General features: G+C 49.2%; 2 protein-coding genes across 6 annotated transcripts in view; one reads left to right on the forward strand and one right to left on the reverse strand.

Annotated features, from left to right (window-relative positions):
• Positions 1 to 7,179, forward strand: part of LOC136012298 (alpha-2-macroglobulin-like) — a 30,445-nt gene extending 23,266 nt beyond the window's left edge. The window contains exons 25-36 of one of the 2 annotated variants that reach the window (XM_065675403.1): positions 40 to 124; positions 1,254 to 1,410; positions 1,754 to 1,828; positions 2,076 to 2,241; positions 2,685 to 2,908; positions 3,472 to 3,690; positions 3,980 to 4,107; positions 4,462 to 4,552; positions 5,257 to 5,325; positions 5,739 to 5,841; positions 6,235 to 6,334; positions 7,022 to 7,179. In XM_065675403.1, coding sequence (XP_065531475.1) covers positions 40 to 124; positions 1,254 to 1,410; positions 1,754 to 1,828; positions 2,076 to 2,241; positions 2,685 to 2,908; positions 3,472 to 3,690; positions 3,980 to 4,107; positions 4,462 to 4,552; positions 5,257 to 5,325; positions 5,739 to 5,841; positions 6,235 to 6,299 — 1,382 coding nt within the window. In that variant the 3' untranslated portion in view covers positions 6,300 to 6,334; positions 7,022 to 7,179. The remainder of the gene's footprint in view (positions 1 to 39; positions 125 to 1,253; positions 1,411 to 1,753; positions 1,829 to 2,075; positions 2,242 to 2,684; positions 2,909 to 3,471; positions 3,691 to 3,979; positions 4,108 to 4,461; positions 4,553 to 5,256; positions 5,326 to 5,738; positions 5,842 to 6,234; positions 6,335 to 7,021) is intronic. The other variant, XM_065675394.1, reaches the window with a different exon arrangement.
• Positions 7,180 to 9,841: 2,662 nt separating this feature from the next.
• LOC136012308 (alpha-2-macroglobulin-like) overlaps positions 9,842 to 20,235 on the reverse strand; it is a 40,871-nt gene continuing 30,477 nt past the window's right edge. For all 4 annotated transcript variants that reach the window (XM_065675446.1, XM_065675437.1, XM_065675427.1 and 1 more), the window contains exons 26-36: positions 19,633 to 19,789; positions 19,242 to 19,316; positions 16,851 to 17,016; positions 16,316 to 16,539; positions 15,534 to 15,752; positions 15,117 to 15,244; positions 14,672 to 14,762; positions 13,892 to 13,966; positions 13,401 to 13,503; positions 12,981 to 13,022; positions 9,842 to 10,908 (exon numbers count right to left, since the gene is read on the reverse strand). In XM_065675446.1, coding sequence (XP_065531518.1) covers positions 10,883 to 10,908; positions 12,981 to 13,022; positions 13,401 to 13,503; positions 13,892 to 13,966; positions 14,672 to 14,762; positions 15,117 to 15,244; positions 15,534 to 15,752; positions 16,316 to 16,539; positions 16,851 to 17,016; positions 19,242 to 19,316; positions 19,633 to 19,789 — 1,306 coding nt within the window. In that variant the 3' untranslated portion in view covers positions 9,842 to 10,882. The remainder of the gene's footprint in view (positions 10,909 to 12,980; positions 13,023 to 13,400; positions 13,504 to 13,891; positions 13,967 to 14,671; positions 14,763 to 15,116; positions 15,245 to 15,533; positions 15,753 to 16,315; positions 16,540 to 16,850; positions 17,017 to 19,241; positions 19,317 to 19,632; positions 19,790 to 20,235) is intronic.

Genomic DNA, 20,235 nt, shown 5'->3' on the forward strand with positions numbered 1-20,235 from the left:
CCTCTGGCATCTGATTCTTGCTTTAACCCACCATTGTAGGTTATCAGAGGCAGCTGAACTACAAGCACCCAGATGGCTCTTACAGTACCTTTGGACCACGTTATGGCCAACCAGGGAACACCTGGTGAGATGTCAATGTTGCCTATACCTTCCCTGTATGCTTCTCTTTTTCACCTATATATTTATAATAAATGCTGCATGACAGTAAATTGGAAATGCTGTTGTAGATCAGCAGACTTCATATCTGGTGTGGTCCCTCTGCTGCCTGCTACTTGATGAAATAGGCTGCACCATCCAGTTATGTATCTAAAGCACATCCTCCCACCAGCAGCTCTGAGGACCATGACAGACAAGAAAGGAAATGGAGATAAACTGGGGAGGAAGGGAGCAGGGATTTCACATCCCAGCTGAGGAAGGCTGAAGAGTTGCAGTGGCAGCATCTGCTGAGAAGGCTGCTGGGAAAAGTGTTTCCATATAAGTGAAAAAGGTGATAAGACAAGAGCAGTGCTGTATTTTTTTTCAAGGGCTTTTGTATTACTAAGCAAAGACAGCCTCGAGAAGCATGTGTGTTGCCAGTGTGACTGACTGCAAAGTTTTGAGTTACTCCAGTGTATCGTTGCCATGCATTTTCAATTTTAGGTAAGGGTAAGAATGAAAGACTTCATCACCTTTCGTTTGCTTTTATTTTCTGAAATGGTACTTGGCTCGTGACAGCATGTTGGCTGCTCACCACCTGCCTGCTTCTGCTCCATAACTGCTTGTAACAACTCTAGCAAAAACTTTTAACATAGTTTTGTTTTGTTTTACTGTGGAGTTCTGGGAAACCCATGAGGCATGGATTTCTAGGACAAGAGTCCTGCACTAGAGACCAGACCATGAGCTAGCAGGGACTTAATTACTCTTCCCCGTCATATTGAGTATTACTGTTATGCAGATGTTTAGCTAGCTGTCATGCAATTCCCTACTTTTTCTAAAGAGATATTTTTTTAGATACAGATCAACAGCCACTGTCCTTCAACACAAAGGGATCACAAGATTTTATGATATAAGGGAGGAACAAGAAATTAAGGTGGGAAGCAGGTTTTTTTGACAGATACTTTTAGAGGTGAAGATATAATATACATGTTCTCTGACTAACTGGCCCAAATTTCCGCAGGCGTTCTTTCTTTCTCCAGACATGATGTGCATGTGAGGCCTGTCACCTGAGAAACAATAGGCCTGCTCAAGCCCTTTCATTGCTTTCTGCCTTTCAGGCTCACAGCCTTTGTCCTCAAGTCCTTTGCCCAGGCCCGGCCTCATATCTTCATAGATGAGAAGCACATCCAGGATGCTTTGGTCTGGCTGTCATACAAACAGAAGGAGAACGGCTGTTTCCGCAGTTCTGGCACACTCCTGAACAATGCTATGAAGGTAACATGTCTGCCTGGTTGGATTTTTTTATAAGGCTAGAACTTGACCAAAAGTCAGATGGGTCCATTTGAGCTTCTTGAACATACAGGCAGATGGGAAATTCCCATGTCAATGGCAAGTACTAGGAAGCCAAATGCCATTCTGTATGATTGTCACAATAGAAGGAAAATGAAGGCTAATCTGCACTTTTAAAGTGGTATTGATATCTTCACATTAGCTGCAACGGGGAGGAGGCAAGCTAAGGGTCTAAAATGCAAAATAAAGTATTGCTGCTGGATTGGGACAGAAGACAGAAGATGAGAAGTTAGGTGGGGTCAGCATCTAACTCTGTGTTTCCCTGCAGGGTGGAGTGGACAATGAGGTCTCGCTGACGGCATACATCACTATTGCATTGCTGGAGATTCCTCTGCCTGTAACTGTACGTGGCTGCACCCTAATTTGCACCAGAATTTGCTCCAGATTGGACAAACAATTTAGTTGTTAACCTCTGTGATATAAGAATTCTATGCTGTCAATTTGGGTATTTCTAAAATGCATGTACCATAAATGCTCCTAGACCTCATCCTTGCAGTCCCCTGCTCAAAATTCAATGGAATGCTGTGCTGTTAGTAAGGCAAAAACCTCATTTGTCCCAAGCCACCTAATCACTGGTTATCTCTCCCCAGCACTCTGTGGTACGTAACGCCCTGTTCTGCCTGGAAATGGCAGCAGATGAGAAAGAAAACCATGTGTACACCAAGGCACTCATGGCATACGCCTTCGCCCTCGCAGGGAAGGAGGAAAAAAGGAAGGCATTGCTCGCCTCACTTGAAAGGGAAGCCGTGAAAAAGGGTGAGTACTTCCTGGTGGGAAATCTCTTTCACTGGAATTACATCATCCCTTGAAGTGTCTGCAAGTGTCTGTCAAGATCTGGTCACGTTCCTTGGGTCATTCTGCCTCACAGAGCTTGTCACTGCCAAACCCTGGCTTCTCCACTTCAAAAAGGGAAAGAGTGTCATCATTCTTAGGTCCCTGGTTCCTCCAGGTGCCCAAGTCTGTGTGAACTTGGCGTCTAGGACAAAGAGGTACCCAGCCTGAGGACTGAGCCTCAGCAGTCTCAGCCTAGTTGCAGCAAGCGAGGAGCTGTCTCACCCTCCCCACTTCATCCTACATGGCAGATGCATCCTGAAGGCTCTGTCCTCCCAACTGGACTGGCAGCAGATCAAGAACTCCCTTGCAGTAACTACTACTAATTGCTTGTTGTCTTGTCTCCATGCTCCCTGCCTCCTGTGAAGATGGGTCTGTTCATTGGCAGCGGCCTGGCAAAGAGCCAGAGGTTGCTCTCCCATACTATCACTCCCGGGCTCCCTCTGCTGAAGTGGAGATGACGTCCTACGTGCTCCTTGCTCACCTCACCACGCAGCCGGCACCTTCCCAGGAGGAGCTGTCATTCGCAGCTCTCATTGCAAAGTGGATCAGCGCTCAGCAGAACCCCAGTGGGGGCTTCTCCTCCACCCAGGTGAGCGGCTTCCTTCCTGCCACCTCACAGCTCAGTGTCAGAAGGTGGGAAGTGTCAGAGCCCCGGGTGGGAGAACACTAGCGTTTGCCAGGGCAGGCAGCAGCTGTAGCCGTGCAGTATCTCCCTGCATATCTATCATGGTTGCCAATTTGCCAAGAGGCTAAGAGGCAGGTAGTGCCTCTGGGAATGACTGATGCCTTGATTAATAACCTGGATTTCTTGACACATCGGGCAGAAGGTTAGGGGCACACGGGACATGTGTCTGTCCCTTTGGAGAGGGCTCCCACTGCAACTGGTGTGTGCATATGAAGTTGCTGCTTCACCCAGTGGCGAGTGAGTGAAGGCACTGCAGAGCTCTTGCCAGGTTGCTCAGGCAGTACACAGCTGCTGTGCAGAGGGCAAAGGAAGAACTGCTCTTTTCCTCTGTCTTTTCTGCTGAAGACTGGAGGAAGTGAAGAATGGAGGGGAGGGTGCCCCCCCGGCAGCAAAGGGCAGGCTGTGGGAGGACAGGCTGTGGACAGACCAATGGCATCTGCCTGGGTGCTGGGACCCATCTCTTTCAGGACACGGTGGTGGCTCTCCAAGCCTTGTCCCTGTACGGAGCTGTCACCTATGCCAAGAGCGGAGCAGCTTCCAAAGTGACCCTGCGATCTGGAGGGGACTTCCAGCAAGATTTCCAAGTGGATCCCAGCAACCGGCTGCTGCTGCAGCGCGTGCCCCTGCCCCGGGTGCCTGGGGAGTACAGCACGGAGGTGTCTGGCGAAGGATGCGTCTACGTGCAGGTGAGGGTGATGGGGGCCTGTGGCACCCTGGGAAGGCAGCCCCTGGCCAGGCAGGAGACGGGTGGAGGGCACAAGGGACCAGGGGAGAGGAGAAATGGGAGGAAAGGCTCTGGGAGGCAAGAGGAGAACAGGAGAGGTATATAGAGGAGAAGGAGTAGGAGGGAAGGATCCTCGGTGTGGAGGAGCTGTGAGAAGGGGAGAAATGAGGAGGCTGCATGGGGACGGGATGCTCTCTGTCCTGTGTTGAGCATGCACACAGGCTCACACAGAGCCGTCGGCTCTCCCCTAGACAAGCCTGAGGTACAACGTGCAGCCCTCGCAGGAGGATGCACCCTTCATGCTTCATGTGTACACATTCCCGGAGACATGTGCAGACTCCAAGGCTCACAAGGTCTTCGACATCGGCATAAATGTCAGGTGAGTCTGCGTTTCGGTCTGAGCCTTCCTGAGCGGCCACGGGAGCTGGAGGTCTGGTGAAGCTGCTCTGGGAGCCCTGGAGGGCAAGGCATTTTGGGGAAGCAGGGTGGGAAGCAGCTGGTCTGGGATGAGAGGCTGCAGAGGAAGGACCTGTCCTGCAGTGGTGGAGCTGTGGGGGCAGCCCAGGCCTGGGCTACTGAGAGCATGTGTAGTTGGCTGGGAGAGCCTGGCACAGCGGGAGAAGTAGGGGCTGGATTGGCAGGACGTGGTGGGCTGCCAAGTGCAATGGAAAAGGTGGAAGCGCCTCCAGCTTTGACTTGAGGTGCGCTGTGCCTTTGTTGCTTGCTTCCTCAGTTACACTGGGGAGCGCAATGTCTCCAACATGGTGATTGTGGATGTGAAGATGCTGTCGGGATTCATCCCTGTGAAGTCCTCTGTGAGGAAGGTAGGAGCCTGCTTGTCAAAGAAGCAACATTCAGCTTCTTATCTTCAAGACACCTTCCAAGTATCTGTAGCAATCTAGAGAGCTTCAGGGTTTGAGTCAGCTTCATCTCAGCATTGTCCTCTGCACATTTGCTGTGAACAGCGCTCTTTTCGTTCCTGGCGTAAGGTCAGCAGAAGGGGAGACAAAGTGAGGAATGTAGGAAAAACAGACTAATGACTTACGATTTTGTTTTGGTTTGTTGTGTTGTGATTGTTATCATAGTGTCCCTAAAGTCATTTCCGTGCACATGACATTCATAAGTAGTGCTGTTTCCTTTTTCCCTCTGCTGATCTGACAACCTTTTAGCATTTTAACTTTTTAGGGTTTTGTGTCACTGTTTGAGGTGCTGATCAGATGCACGGTCTGGTAAGTAGAAGTGATCATAAGATCCTCTAGGACTATCAAGCAGAAGAAATGGTTTTGTATTGAATCATTCTACCACTGTGCTTGAACCAATGCTCAGTTCCTGCTTTAGCCAGGCCATACTTGCTCAGCCAGGCTGGCAAAAGGAAGGCCTGGGGACCAAGGAGGCTGTTCCATGCTGCTGAACTAGTTCCTTGAATAACCCCAGTATTTCATCCATAGTACATACCACCCATAGGACTGGGCAAAGGGCACAGAGAGACCACCTTCAATGCAGTAACATCTTGATCTTCTTTCTTCAGCTGGGAGGCCGCCCCCTTATTGAACGCACAGATATCAGTACCAACCATGTCCTGGTGTATCTGGAAAAGGTGAGAATCTGCCTGGGGCGAGGGTGTGTCACAAATGCAGGCATTGAGAAATTTGGCCACACAGGGCAAAAGATCTGGGACTCGAAACTACCGTGGCTCTGACAATAGGACTGAATCTCATTGATTTTTGCTGACCCTTCAGGCTTACTGGTACTTTTGTCCAGCCTCTCCAGGCTCTGCCTGCACCCGCACACAGCCTGCTCCCTGACCTCCCCACCAGCCAGAGCCTCCCGCACTGTGGGGAAAGGCCCCAGGGGTTCCTCTGGCCCCTCAGCCCACAGCCCCCCACACCTGCAGGGCCCGGGGGACAGTGAGGGAGCCTGCGGGCAGTGCGCAGGGATCGGGGAGCCCAGGGCAGTCCGGGGACACCCTGAGCCTCTACCACTTCCCTTTGCTTCCCTTCCCTTCCCCAGCTGAGCAGCGAGACCCTCAGCTTCTCCTTCACGGTGGAGCAGGACATCCCTGTGCAGGGCCTGAAGCCGGCTCAGGTGAAGGTCTATGACTACTATGAGACAGGTGAGTGCGGGCCAGGGTGCCCGTGGGAGTGAGGACGGGCAGTGGGATGCACGGAGGGGCACAGGGGCTGTGGGCACCCACAGGGGCCCCTGGCCTGGGCTGTTTCCCTCCCCTGCACTGCCTGAGCTCTCTGAGCACAGAGGGGCCCCGAGGGCTGGAGGCCACAACCCTGCCCTCCTCCCTCCTCTCTCCTCCTGCGCGGGCAGGCCCCAGAGAACACTGTGGGGGTCAGGTCTGCTGTGCAGCCCTCCTGCCCCGAGGGACAGGGCAGAGGAAGCATCTCCCCAGCCCTCCCAGGCGGTGGCAGCAGCCTGCTGTGTGGCCTGGGACAAAGGTCTCTCTGGTACCCATCCCTCTGACAGCCCGCTCTCGCCCTTCCCTTCTCTTTTCTAGATGAGTTTGCCACACAGGAGTACAGCGCTCCCTGCGCCACAGGTACGGTGCACAGGAACAACTGAGATGTTCCAGGGTGTGCTATTGCAGGTTGTCTCAAGTAAGAGTTTTTGCAGATCTTTGGTTTCCTCAGTCTCCGTATTCTCTCAGCAGTCTTCAGGCATGCCTCAGTACAGAGATGAAAAACAATGCTGCCACCTAATGTCCTATCTGAGATGGGATACAGCTTTCATCTTGTTTCACGAGAGTAGGAATGCCAATGTTACTGCCTTCATTCACACAGAGGCACTTGTCTTTTCCTCTGTGTGTGTGTCACATTGTGCAAGTAAGACTGAAATCTCCGTTGGGGCAGAACACCGCACTCCGCCTTTTGTGTCTGTCATTTTCAGGGCCACATTTGGCACACTGCAGATATAGAAGGGTATTGAGGAATTATCGTTCAAACATCTTGGTGAAATTTTGACATTATTCATGTCTTTGGTAGGAACCTTTCAAGCTCTGCCCTGGGTTATTTTTTGCTTCCTTTAGGAAATCTAGGTGCTGAGAGAGAATGTGTACTAGAATCACTCACACATCTTCAGGACAAATCTGCCTCCCCTCTCTGTAGCATGGATATCTTTAATGTTCCCAGCCATTCCCATTCTGTTATTTGTCTGCAACTGGGCAGTTTAGATGAAACAGTTTCCAGATTTTAACAGGGCTTGAAGTCATATAGCCACCCAGAACACAGAGATGTACACTGCTTCACCAGGATGCTTATCTCACTCTGTCTTTTTCCCACCTCCAGCCGGGACTGAACAGGGAAATGACTGAAAAGCACATCTTGTCCGAGTCTTGCTGGATCAGCTCCCATCACTCCTCCCAGAAGATCTTCTTGTTGAGGGGAACACTTCAACCACAAAAAGGAAGTAACATTATAAATAAATTGTCTTGATTCTCATCAGATTCATCTGGCCTTATCTTTTATTACTCTGTCTTGTCTCTTGTCCTATCCATAGCTCAGGCCGTGTAATGGCCTGAGATAAAAATCCAGAGCCACCCATGGCAAGGTGGTGTTTGGCCACTCCTGAGGAATGCCGGAAGGCAGACAGCTTTTGGCAGTGGGGAGGTTTTTATCCATACTCACCAGTTCTCCAGGAAGAGAGGAAATCCTACCTGGTCCATTATGCACTGGAAGTTTGGCTCCCTGTCTCTAAAAGTCAGTGTTTTCTGCAAGATAATCCTTGGATATAAACCTCTGATCACATATCACCTTTGACCCCACTGTGAAATCACTGCTATGAGGGGGAAGGGCAGTGTGAATCTGTCCAATCTCAGGCCAGACAGAAGTTAAGATCTGTGGACTTTCCCAGTGAAGACAGTGTCTACTTGTTTCTGAACAGTTGAAGTCAGAGAGGGACCAGAAACTTAGCAGTTTCATTCATAGCATCACAGAATTGGTTAGGTTGGAAAAGATGTCTAAGATCATAGAGCCCAAACTGCTAACCTAGCATTGCCAAGGCCACCACTAAACCATGTCACTAAATGCCACATGTACAAGGCTCTTAAATGCCTCTAGGGATGGTGACTCAACTGCTTCCCTGGGCAGCTTGTTCCAATGCTTGACAACCCTTCCGGTGAAGAAATTCTTCCTACCATCCAGTCTAAACCTTCCTTGGTGCAACTGGAGGTCTTTTCTCATTGTTACTTGGGAGACTCACCTTGATGCAACCTCCTTTCAGGTAGCTGTAGAGAGCACTGAGGTCTCTCCTGAGCTTCCTTTTCTCCAGACTAAATCCCCCAGTTCCTCAGCCATTCCTCATCACAGTTGTGCTCCAGACCCTCCACCAGCTCTGTTGCCCTTCTCTGGACCTGCTCCAGCACCTCAGTGTCTCTCTTGTAGTGAGTGGCCCATAACTGAACACAGGATTCAAGGTGTGGCCTCACCAGTGCCCAGTACAGGGGGATTGTCACTTCCCAATCACTTGGCATCTGCTTATATTTCTGATACAAAGCAGGATGCTACTGGGTGCCTTGGCTGCCTGGGCACACACTCTCTCATGTTCAAGTAACTGTCGACCAACACCCTCAGGTCCCTTTCTGCCGAACAGATTTCCAGCCATTCTTCCCCAAGCCTGTGGTGTTGCATGGGGTTGTTGTGACCCAAATGCAGGACTTGACACTTTGTCTTGATAAACCTCATACAACAGGCCTCAGCCCATCAATCCAGCCCGTCCAGATCCTTCTGCAGAGCTTCCTGCCCTCCAGCAAATCAACACTCCCACCCAACTTGGTGTCATCTGCAAAATTCCTAAGGTGCCCTTGATCCTCCCATCCAGTTCATTGATAAAGATATTAAACAGAACTCGCCCAAATAGTGAGCCCTGGGGAACACCATTTGTGACTGGCCACCAACTGTATTTAACTCCATCCACCAAAACTCTTTGGGCTCAACCATCCAGACAGTTTTTTACCCAGTGAAGTGTACACCCATCCAAGCCATAAGCAGCCAGTTTCTTCAGGAGAATGCTGTGGGAAACATTGTCAAAAGCTTCACTAAAGTCTAAGTAGACAACATATACAACCCTTGTCCACTAAGTGTGTCACCCTGTCACAGAAGGAGGTCAGGTTGGTCAAGCAGGACCTACTTTTCATAAACCCATACTCACTGGGTCTGATCACCTGGTTGTCCTGTACATGCCATATGATGGCATTCAAGATAATCTTAGTCATAATTTTAACCAAGAACCACCTTATGAGCCAAACCCCTTGTGTTTTCCATGAGGACTTTATCCTTTTCCCCTCCGTGATGGGCTCAGAAATGCTAGGTCTGCAAATTTGTGCATACAGACACAGGGCTAAAAATATAGACCCTCTTTCACAGCAGACTGTAGGTGGATAGTAACAGCCTCTTCATTTTAATTTGTTTTCTGGTGAGTACTCTATGTGGCTATGGTGTTTGATTTTTTCTGCCTCATGTGAAACAAAGTCATTGCCATCATGATAATTTAAATTTAATACAAAAGTCTGTAAAATCACTAGAGTCTGTTCCATTCACAAAATATGAATAATGGCTGTCTACCACAGAAAGAGTTAACACAATGTTTTGCTGCCACCTGGTTTTAAATTAGACAACACCTGACTGTCAACCCTGGGCAGCCACCTCATTTGTCATCTGGGGCTCCCTGGCTAGCCTGTAGCTCTAAAGCAGTTTAACATCTCTCTGCTTTACTAAGCTGTAAATCAAAGTCACAAACTTGCAGGTCCTCCACAGCATACCATGTAGGAAACCACTGAACACTGAATTCCTATCCCCATGGAACATTCATGGCATGCTTCAAAGGCAAATCACAATGGTCTAAAATCAAACCAGTTTAATTCAGCAACCAAAAGCTATGTTGCCTTGAGAACTTGGAAAAAATAATTGCCTCATGGGAGGAAATTACATTGTTTTACTATTTCTAAATAAAACCAAAACACAATTAGTAATCATGCTTGATTAGAAAATTTACTCAGCTTTCACTGAACCCAGTTCATTCCATAGACTTCTCGGAAGATGAGGTTTCAAAAAGGTTTTGAGTGAGGAAACACCAAACACCATAGGAGATAAAGTGACATAATATTAATATCTAGCAAAATAGATGAAGAACTTTATTTGTTCTCAATAACACTGGATAGGCACACTAAAAAAAATAATGCATGGAACAACTAGCTGTGCATACTTTGGATACACAATTAGCCATGGTACCTAACAGTAAGCGTTTTGTGAGAATAAACAGTCACATAGATCTTTCTACACTTAAAACCAGAAATTAATGGGACAAACCCAAGAAAAGCATTCCTGGAGATGTCCAAGAGGACTATAGATGGTTTCACCAAAGCGACTCTATGATTTAAATAAATGTGCATTTGAACTTAGGTAGGTAGGTTACTGGCAAATGCTATTAGCTTCTCCTTGGGAATCTCCCAGAAGCAGCAGGCCCAAGATATGGAAGTTTCCACAAGAAGGCCCAAGCTTCAGCTGAAAAGCAGGCCTTTATAAGTTAGCAGCTGAAATTGTAATCCATGCACACATCCTTCCTGCCGCCTCATGCACACTCTAAGAAGAGGACAGGCTGTTTATCTCCTCCCACTTCAACAAACAAGGAACAATCCTGGAAGTGGTGTTTGTGAGGTGCATCACAGAGGCTGAATTTCATGCAATGTCGGCTGCCTACTTGTGGGAGACATGGATAGGCACCTGTAGAGATCAGTTCAATCAGTTCAGTCAAGGTTATGCTTTCTAAGCCAGAGAAATTGTTCTTAAGAATAGACAAGATCTCAGGTGACAAGTTCAGAGTACATAACAGTGAGATGGATTAGAAAGGCTGATTCCAGCTTAATTAATTCCATCCTCTTTTTTTCTTACTTGTCAGCCTTATTGCCCTTTACACAGCTGTGGCTGGATGGGATGCTCTTTAAATAAGAGGCTAGGGAGATTAAAGCTGTGAGGGGAGGCTGAGAAGGGAGAAACAGAATTGGGAATAAACTGATAAAAAAATATTGGTGAATACATTTAATTTGTTTGTAAAATTCATTTCCCATTCCTTGCAGGCACTATTCATCTGTCACTCCACAGTTGGTGGTGGTGGTAGTGAGGCAGGCAGGTTCCAGCAACTGGGAGTATTCTTCATGCATTGCCCTGGTCTGCTTCCTCTGCAAGGATGGAAGAAGATGGATGGGTTACAAGAGTTGAGAGAGATATGCATGTTCCCTTTCTCAGGCTGAGACAGAAGAAGATGTGGGTTTGGAAAGGCCGATAGTACATGAAGCACAGTACAGGAGAATGAGCTGCTGTTTGACCAGGGTTGAGGGACATCCATACCACTCAACACTCATGTCACCTTCAAAGCTATGTATGCTTGATAGAAGGCTGAGACTTTTTCTGACTCACTGGGAGAGATAAGCAGAGTGGGACTTGTCACAACTGGGGCGGTCACAGGAGCACAGTGCAAACAGGCAGGGAGAATGTTACTCAACGATGAAATACGCTCTTAAAAGTGTTCTTATTTCTCTGTAAAGTGGAAGAAATCTGCTGCATCAGTACTATTAAGGGCAGGGAAGGAAGCTTTCGGCTTTGCAACTGAGATCTGCCTTTTAGTCAGTACAGATCACCTTTGCACACCTAGACCAGTGGATGAACCTCTTAAGTCATAACTTCCCATCCTCCTTTCCAAGGAAGATAAAAACTCTGCCTTTTAACAGACATGGGGCCAAAATTCTAAAGCCTCCCCACTATCTTAGGACTTAAGCACAATTTTTTCCATGAAGGAAGGCTGTAGGTCAAGAATCAGCAGAACACAGCTGTACCTACAGACACAGCCCAGGTTAGGAGGCAGTATGGAGTAAAAGCTTGGGAGTTCAGGCCCTTCTCCAAGACAACAAGACACAAAAGGGGATAAATTTCACCATTTACCACCAGCAAGAGACAAAGCTTTTGCCTTCCCCAAGTTCAAATGACTTTTTCTCTGCTTTTAGGTACACAGTCAGGACATGTGAAAAATCACTTCCCAGGGTCACAGTGCTCCATATTTCGAACAGCTGAAGCTGATGGGAAACCAGGCCTGTCAGTCTGCATATTGGAAGACTCCATATAAGGCAGGAGAATTATCCTTGGTCAGGGCCTACCACAGAAGCAGCTACCTGTGCTCCTAAGCCAAATACGTAGCCTTGCACTGCAGAGAAACACCAAAAAAAATTACAGCCTTTCTGTCCTACCAGTTCAGATTCCAAACCAAAACTGAGGGCTGGCCACTTAGGGTCATGAGGAATACCTTCCTTCTGAAAGGAACTCTCTCCTGCTTGGGCAGCAGAGTAGCTGTTGTTCCAGATCGTAGCTACCAAAGGCAAACTTGCCATCTCTTGGGACCCAAGGGGAATGACATTGCTTAAAGGCATGCTGCAATGTGCCAGCACTGCTGTGGGCTTTGTCACATACAGTTGCTAAGCAGGCTAAGTGTGCCATATTGGAGAACTATGATCCACAGATGAGTAATGTAGCTGTGTGTACAGGTGGAGGTTTACCACCAGGACAGTTTTCTGTCACCATACCAGATTGGCAAGCCCAAGTTCCTGTAAGAGCTGAACACCTCTTCAATAGCAAGGGTTGGGAGGGATTCCTCTGCAATTAGAACTCCGTGCTACAGGTACGGCTTCAGGCTTAGAGTAGGGGTTGAGAGCAGCATCAGGTTACAACCTGATACAACAAGGTATGCTGGACTTAGGCAGGAGGTTCTGGAGCATGGCATGAAACAATGACAGGTCAGACCATGACATGCTGCTTTTTCGGTTATCTTTTGGTCTTGATTTGCTCTACTGCTCCAGACAGAGTGCTTCTGGGGAGAAGCATGCCAGGTGGTTTGAAAGAACCAAGTCCCCTACGCAGCTACACTAGCTGGAGCTTTCAGGAAGGACCAAAGGATGCCTCAAATCTGAGACAATAAGAAACTTGAAAAGTCCAAGGGGCACTAACAAAACAGTAAGGACACAACCTTCATTCAAGCCAAGAGAACCTGATTATGGAAATCACTCTGAGAATGCAGGGAGGTTTTGAACGAGGCAACAACATTGTGCCTCCTGTGTTCTCAGACTTCTATACAAAATCTGTGTCTGTGAGTTGGGCCAATCTCATCCAAATCTAAGCAGAAAGAGGAAAGTATTGGCTGGAAGACCAAAGATAAAATGGAAGAGATGTAGAGCTCCAAAGAGTGGGGCTCTCGCTACCGTACCTGTGGCGCAGGGAGCGCTGTACTCCTGTGTGGCAAACTCATCTAGAAAAGAGAAGGGAAGGGCGAGAGCGGGCTGTCAGAGGGATGGGTACCAGAGAGACCTTTGTCCCAGGCCACACAGCAGGCTGCTGCCACCGCCTGGGAGGGCTGGGGAGATGCTTCCTCTGCCCTGTCCCTCGGGGCAGGAGGGCTGCACAGCAGACCTGACCCCCACAGTGTTCTCTGGGGCCTGCCCGCGCAGGAGGAGAGAGGAGGGAGGAGGGCAGGGTTGTGGCCTCCAGCCCTCGGGGAGAGCTCAGGCAGTGCAGGGGAGGGAAACAGCCCAGGCCAGGGGCCCCTGTGGGGCCCCACAGCCCCTGTGCCCCTCCGTGCATCCCACTGCCCGTCCTCACTCCCACGGGCACCCTGGCCCGCACTCACCTGTCTCATAGTAGTCATAGACCTTCACCTGAGCCGGCTTCAGGCCCTGCACAGGGATGTCCTGCTCCACCGTGAAGGAGAAGCTGAGGGTCTCGCTGCTCAGCTGGGGAAGGGAAGGGAAGCAAAGGGAAGTGGTAGAGGCTCAGGGTGTCCCCGGACTGCCCTGGGCTCCCCAATCCCTGCGCACTGCCCGCAGGCTCCCTCACTGTCCCCTGGGCCCTGCAGGTGTGGGGGCTGTGGGCTGAGGCTCTGGCTGGTGGGGAGGTCAGGGAGCAGGCTGTGTGCGGGTGCAGGCAGAGCCTGGGGAGGGCGGGGACAGACGTGTCTCCCGTGAGGAAGGGGCAAGGTCAGCGGCAGACAGGTTCATGTTTCATGTTTCATGTTTACAAGCCCAGCGATGCCTAGCACACTCTCCATCACGGTGCACGCCGCTCCCAGCGTGCTGGTGAGTTCCCTGTGTGTGCCCCATGCAGCCCACAGTCAGTACTCACCTGTGCTATGTACAGCAGAACATGGTTTGTGCTGACTTCTGTCCGTTGTATCTGGTGAAACCAGGTGTTTGAGAGCTGGAAAGAGGAGATACAGAAGAGATTGCTAATCTGAAGGGAAGTCAGTCAACCCTTCAACTCACATAAGCTTCCCCTCACCACTGGAACCTCAGCAGGTGGATGCTGAGAAGTGAAGCTCAGAGATGGTACTTCCCAATGGACTCAGCAAGCACTCTTGTGTGAAGCCCTGTATAGTAAGTCTTCTCACAGTTTCCACTGTCTCATGCTCTTGCACCTCCTCAACACCAAAATGGAATATGCACCAGCACTGTCACAGTTGTTGCACATATCTGAAGGCTCCTGAGTCCCTGAAATCAGACCTGATGGTCTTCCACCTTGATCTCAGGTCCAAACTGGGCAACTATAAGCTACTACTCAAAATACTTCAGGGGTGGGTAGGAAGTGCTACTGCTGGCATCAGTTAATCACTCCTCTTCCACAGCAGAAGGTTGGAAGCATCAGAGTGTTCTCTAACAGGGGAGAAAACAGCAGGAGAAAAATAAGATGCTCCTTCAAATATGAAATAGATGCCTGGACACATACGTGTGAAGAAAGGTATCATGTGCATCCTACATTCCTCAGTGGTACAAAGCAAGTGTGCAGAGGACAATGCTGAGATGAAGCTGACTCAAACCCTGAAGCTCTCTAGATTGCTACAGATACTTGGAAGGTGTCTTGAAGATAAGAAGCTGAATGTTGCTTCTTTGACAAGCAGGCTCCTACCTTCCTCACAGAGGACTTCACGGGGATGAATCCCGACAGCATCTTCACATCCACAATCACCATGTTGGAGACATTGCGCTCCCCAGTGTAACTGAGGAAGCAAGCAACAAAGGCACAGCGCACCTCAAGTCAAAGCTGGAGGCGCTTCCACCTTTTCCATTGCACTTGGCAGCCCACCACGTCCTGCCAATCCAGCCCCTACTTCTCCCGCTGTGCCAGGCTCTCCCAGCCAACTACACATGCTCTCAGTAGCCCAGGCCTGGGCTGCCCCCACAGCTCCACCACTGCAGGACAGGTCCTTCCTCTGCAGCCTCTCATCCCAGACCAGCTGCTTCCCACCCTGCTTCCCCAAAATGCCTTGCCCTCCAGGGCTCCCAGAGCAGCTTCACCAGACCTCCAGCTCCCGTGGCCGCTCAGGAAGGCTCAGACCGAAACGCAGACTCACCTGACATTTATGCCGATGTCGAAGACCTTGTGAGCCTTGGAGTCTGCACATGTCTCCGGGAATGTGTACACATGAAGCATGAAGGGTGCATCCTCCTGCGAGGGCTGCACGTTGTACCTCAGGCTTGTCTAGGGGAGAGCCGACGGCTCTGTGTGAGCCTGTGTGCATGCTCAACACAGGACAGAGAGCATCCCGTCCCCATGCAGCCTCCTCATTTCTCCCCTTCTCACAGCTCCTCCACACCGAGGATCCTTCCCTCCTACTCCTTCTCCTCTATATACCTCTCCTGTTCTCCTCTTGCCTCCCAGAGGCTTCCCTCCCATTTCTCCTCTCCCCTGGTCCCTTGTGCCCTCCACCCGTCTCCTGCCTGGCCAGGGGCTGCCTTCCCAGGGTGCCACAGGCCCCCATCACACTCACCTGCACGTAGACGCATCCTTCGCCAGACACCTCCGTGCTGTACTCCCCAGGCACCCGGGGCAGGGGCACGCGCTGCAGCAGCAGCCGGTTGCTGGGATCCACTTGGAAATCTTGCTGGAAGTCCCCTCCAGATCGCAGGGTCACTTTGGAAGCTGCTCCGCTCTTGGCATAGGTGACAGCTCCGTACAGGGACAAGGCTTGGAGAGCCACCACCGTGTCCTGAAAGAGATGGGTCCCAGCACCCAGGCAGATGCCATTGGTCTGTCCACAGCCTGTCCTCCCACAGCCTGCCCTTTGCTGCCGGGGGGGCACCCTCCCCTCCATTCTTCACTTCCTCCAGTCTTCAGCAGAAAAGACAGAGGAAAAGAGCAGTTCTTCCTTTGCCCTCTGCACAGCAGCTGTGTACTGCCTGAGCAACCTGGCAAGAGCTCTGCAGTGCCTTCACTCACTCGCCACTGGGTGAAGCAGCAACTTCATATGCACACACCAATTGCAGTGGGAGCCCTCTCCAAAGGGACAGACACATGTCCCATGTGCCCCTAACCTTCTGCCCGATGTGTCAAGAAATCCAGGTTATTCATCAAGGCATCAGTCATTCCCAGAGGCACTACCTGCCTCTTAGCCTCTTGGCAAATTGGCAACCATGATAGATATGCAGGGAGATACTGCACGGCTACAGCTGCTGCCTGCCCTGGCAAACGCTAGTGTTCTCCCACCCGGGGCTCTGACACTTCCCACCTTCTGACACTGAGCTGTGAGGTGGCAGGAAGGAAGCCGCTCACCTGGGTGGAGGAGAAGCCCCCACTGGGGTTCTGCTGAGCGCTGATCCACTTTGCAATGAGAGCTGCGAATGACAGCTCCTCCTGGGAAGGTGCCGGCTGCGTGGTGAGGTGAGCAAGGAGCACGTAGGACGTCATCTCCACTTCAGCAGAGGGAGCCCGGGAGTGATAGTATGGGAGAGCAACCTCTGGCTCTTTGCCAGGCCGCTGCCAATGAACAGACCCATCTTCACAGGAGGCAGGGAGCATGGAGACAAGACAACAAGCAATTAGTAGTAGTTACTGCAAGGGAGTTCTTGATCTGCTGCCAGTCCAGTTGGGAGGACAGAGCCTTCAGGATGCATCTGCCATGTAGGATGAAGTGGGGAGGGTGAGACAGCTCCTCGCTTGCTGCAACTAGGCTGAGACTGCTGAGGCTCAGTCCTCAGGCTGGGTACCTCTTTGTCCTAGACGCCAAGTTCACACAGACTTGGGCACCTGGAAGAACCAGGGATGATGTAATTCCAGTGAAAGAGATTTCCCACCAGGAAGTACTCACCCTTTTTCACGGCTTCCCTTTCAAGTGAGGCGAGCAATGCCTTCCTCTTTTCCTCCTTCCCTGCGAGGGCGAAGGCGTATGCCATGAGTGCCTTGGTGTACACATGGTTTTCTTTCTCATCTGCTGCCATTTCCAGGCAGAACAGGGCGTTACGTACCACAGAGTGCTGGGAGGATAAAGAGACTGAGCTGGAGCAGCCAGCGCTCGCGCTGAGATCCATCTTAGAACAATAGGAATCGGATGGTACCTATGGACCCTTTACATCCCCGCTCTCCTGCTGACGAAGCTTGTACTACTGTGTATCCCTTCCCCTTCAGGTCCAATACCCACTGGAACAAATGGGCAGCCGTTATCTTGTTATCTGCTATTCTTTAATATATCTTGTTGTAATGTTTTTTCCCCAGTTTGTTTTTATAGACTGTGAAGCAGGGCTCTAATCTTTCTGCCTTGAGAAGAACTGCTGACCAGATTGTGTCTCGGGGCAAGGGGAGTTCTCTGATACACTTCTGTAGATATACTGGGTACTTGTTTTCCTCCTCTAGCTATCACCCTGTGGCTGTTCTGTGCTTTCACCCTCTGTTCTATCCTTTCCTTTTTATTGCTTAGTTACCCTTTTCCACATCCTTCTGAAAAAAAATCATTTATCTGGAACCATAGCTTCTAGTTTGGAGGTAAATACTTTCTCTGCACAAGAAAGAATATCTCTTTTTCTATTTTCCAGAATGTTTTTTGACTTGTAAACATCAACAATGCATGTCTTTTTGAAGCCAGCAGCTCAAGTATGGTTTAAGAGCACAATTGCTATAGCAAAGTAAAAGTTGTGTACTTTACAGTGTTAAGTAACAGACACTGTGACCCCATGACCTTTCAGCAAGTTACATGACTATTCTTCTTTTGTGATGGCAAAACTGCTATAAAATTGAAGCAATAACACTGCAAGGGCAGCATGCCATGATCTGAAGCCTGACAGCACATTTACAGCTTAATCAATGGTTTAGACAGAAAAGACTTATTTTTCAGTGGCTTTGTACTTTGCCTTCACAGGGTGACTACAGAAAGGTGAAATCTTTTGTGGTAACTTCCGGAGAAGCAATTCAGCTGCTTTTGAGAAGGCAAAGAATAAAAGCAAAATTGGTTGGGTCTGTGGCTCTCCTAAGTTGTCCTATGCTTACTAGTGTTTGTAAGGCAAGTGCTGGGGAGGATTTTGGTCTGATGACAGGACATGGCAGTAGATACACATGCTCAGGACAGTACTAATTTTTTATGAAAAGTCTAATATGGCTCATTTTACTTACATAAACACTCTGTATGCTTGTCAGTAGCATTAAATACCTAAAGGCTGTGCTACTCTCAGGAGTTCATGCAGCTTAACTTGAAATGAACCCATATTGCAATCAGATTCTGGCAAACCCCTTCACATTCAGTGGTACTTTTAGGCTCAGGCAGGTAGATGAAAAACATCCTTGTTATGCATTGCAGTTCTGCCTGAAAACTTGCCTTCTAAACACAACACATACAAAAGAAAGAATACTTTTTTTTTGTGAAGTTAATATCATTCATGTCACCCTGCTGACAAAAGAATTCCTTCTGCTTGTTCTTACTATATGCAGAAAAAACATTCAATACAAAATAGCTCCTACTACATCTGGAGTGGAGGGATTATAGCAGCCCAGCAGCCATCATGGCTCAGCAGTCCCTCTCCTGCAATTCGCACCCTGATTTTAGCTGCTACACGGCCTTGTCTCACAGTGAGGGGATCACAGACTCAGAGATCAGAATGACCAAACCCACACTGTTTTTAAGTAGGCCTCAGGCTCTTCACAGACGACCTACTATTCCCTATAAGTATACTTTATTTGCTATAGGTGTACCTTATTCCCCAAACATTAAGGATGGAGATTTCCCATAAAACAATAGAGAAGTGGCAGAGAAAATGAGAAAGAATCCCTGAGTGTTCCACATTTTTTTTTACAGACCTGTGCTGTTGCGTCAACATAATTGGCCCATGCAAGTGGTTCAACAGGAATGTACTATTCCAAGAAACACAAGGAAATTTTTGTCCATGTAGAAAACTTATTTGGCTGGTTTCAGAGATTTAAATATTATTTAACTCTGCTAATCCAAGCTGTACTCTTTTAAAGGAGCAAAAACTTGGTTCTCCATAAACTCAATAACTCAGGAAAAGATTAAGTGAATTGTGTATATGGGAGGCAGGATTGGTCAGGGGAGGAAAATGGACGAAATGTTATTCCAGTCTAGACTTGAACGGTAAGAATATTCACATGGGATTTCTTCTGTCAAAGGTAAAGGGACCTGATAATCTGCAGGTGGGGGGCACTAGTAGGGCAGGTTAGTACCATCTGTGGCTCAGGTTGGGGTGCAGACACATACAGTTACAGGCAGAGGAATCTCCAGCAATGCAATAGTGATGTAGGCTGTCAGCGTGATCTCATCGTTCACTCCACCCTGCAAGGAATCACAAAAGTACATGTTGATCCCAGGGAATCAGAAAAGTAGATGCTGATCCCACACAGCTCCACTGCCTTTTCTCTCTGGTACATATCTACATCCTGCAGTGACAGATTCTTCCAAGCCTCCTTCTCATGGTAAGTCCTTCAGAAGATACTGTTGGCTTCTTCCTGCTTCTGTGATAGCTCACATGTATAACTCCCCCTCCTCCCAACCCCCAAGTGCTGAAATAGCTCTGTTGGTCCCAGAGTGACTTATGATAGAGTTCTAGCCTGACAAAGCCCACGTGGAGCCAACCAAGCAGACATGTTACCTTCATAGCATTGTTCAGGAGTGTTCCAGAACTGCGGAAACAGCCGTTCTCCTTCTGCTTTTGACTGAGCCAGACCAAAGCATCCTGGATGTGCTTCTCATCTATGAAGATATGAGGCCGGGCCTGGGCAAAGGACTTGAGGACAAAGGCTGTGAGCCTGAAAGTGATACAGGGAACTGAAACATCTTGAGCAAGCCCTATATCCATCAGAGGTCATAGGGCCCATGTGGGCATCCCTGTTCTGGAGGAATGGAGTAAAGCCTACAAGACTTGATCACAGCGGGCTGGCTGGAAATTGAGAGCAAGCTTAGAGAATCAGTGAGATAGGGACCAGTGCTAGCTGGAGCCTGTCATTCATAGCCCTGAGGACTGCAGCGAGGTGGGCAGTGGCACTCTGGAGATTCATCAGCATCTTCTGCTAACAAGAACTAGTTAGGGCATCCTTCAGGTCATCCTCACTTGAGCTGAAGAAAGGTGTCTGGGGGGTAAATAGCTATCAGTGCAGCACTGCAAACCTAAAAGGCCTCTCCCTTAGCATCCTTCCCTCCTCCATTATCCTACATGATTATCCTATGATGTCACGATTGTAATTTCATCTCCATC

The sequence above is a fragment of the Lathamus discolor genome, chromosome 1 (genome assembly GCF_037157495.1).
Source record: "Lathamus discolor isolate bLatDis1 chromosome 1, bLatDis1.hap1, whole genome shotgun sequence".
In the NCBI taxonomy this organism is placed as follows: Eukaryota; Metazoa; Chordata; class Aves; order Psittaciformes; family Psittacidae; genus Lathamus; species Lathamus discolor.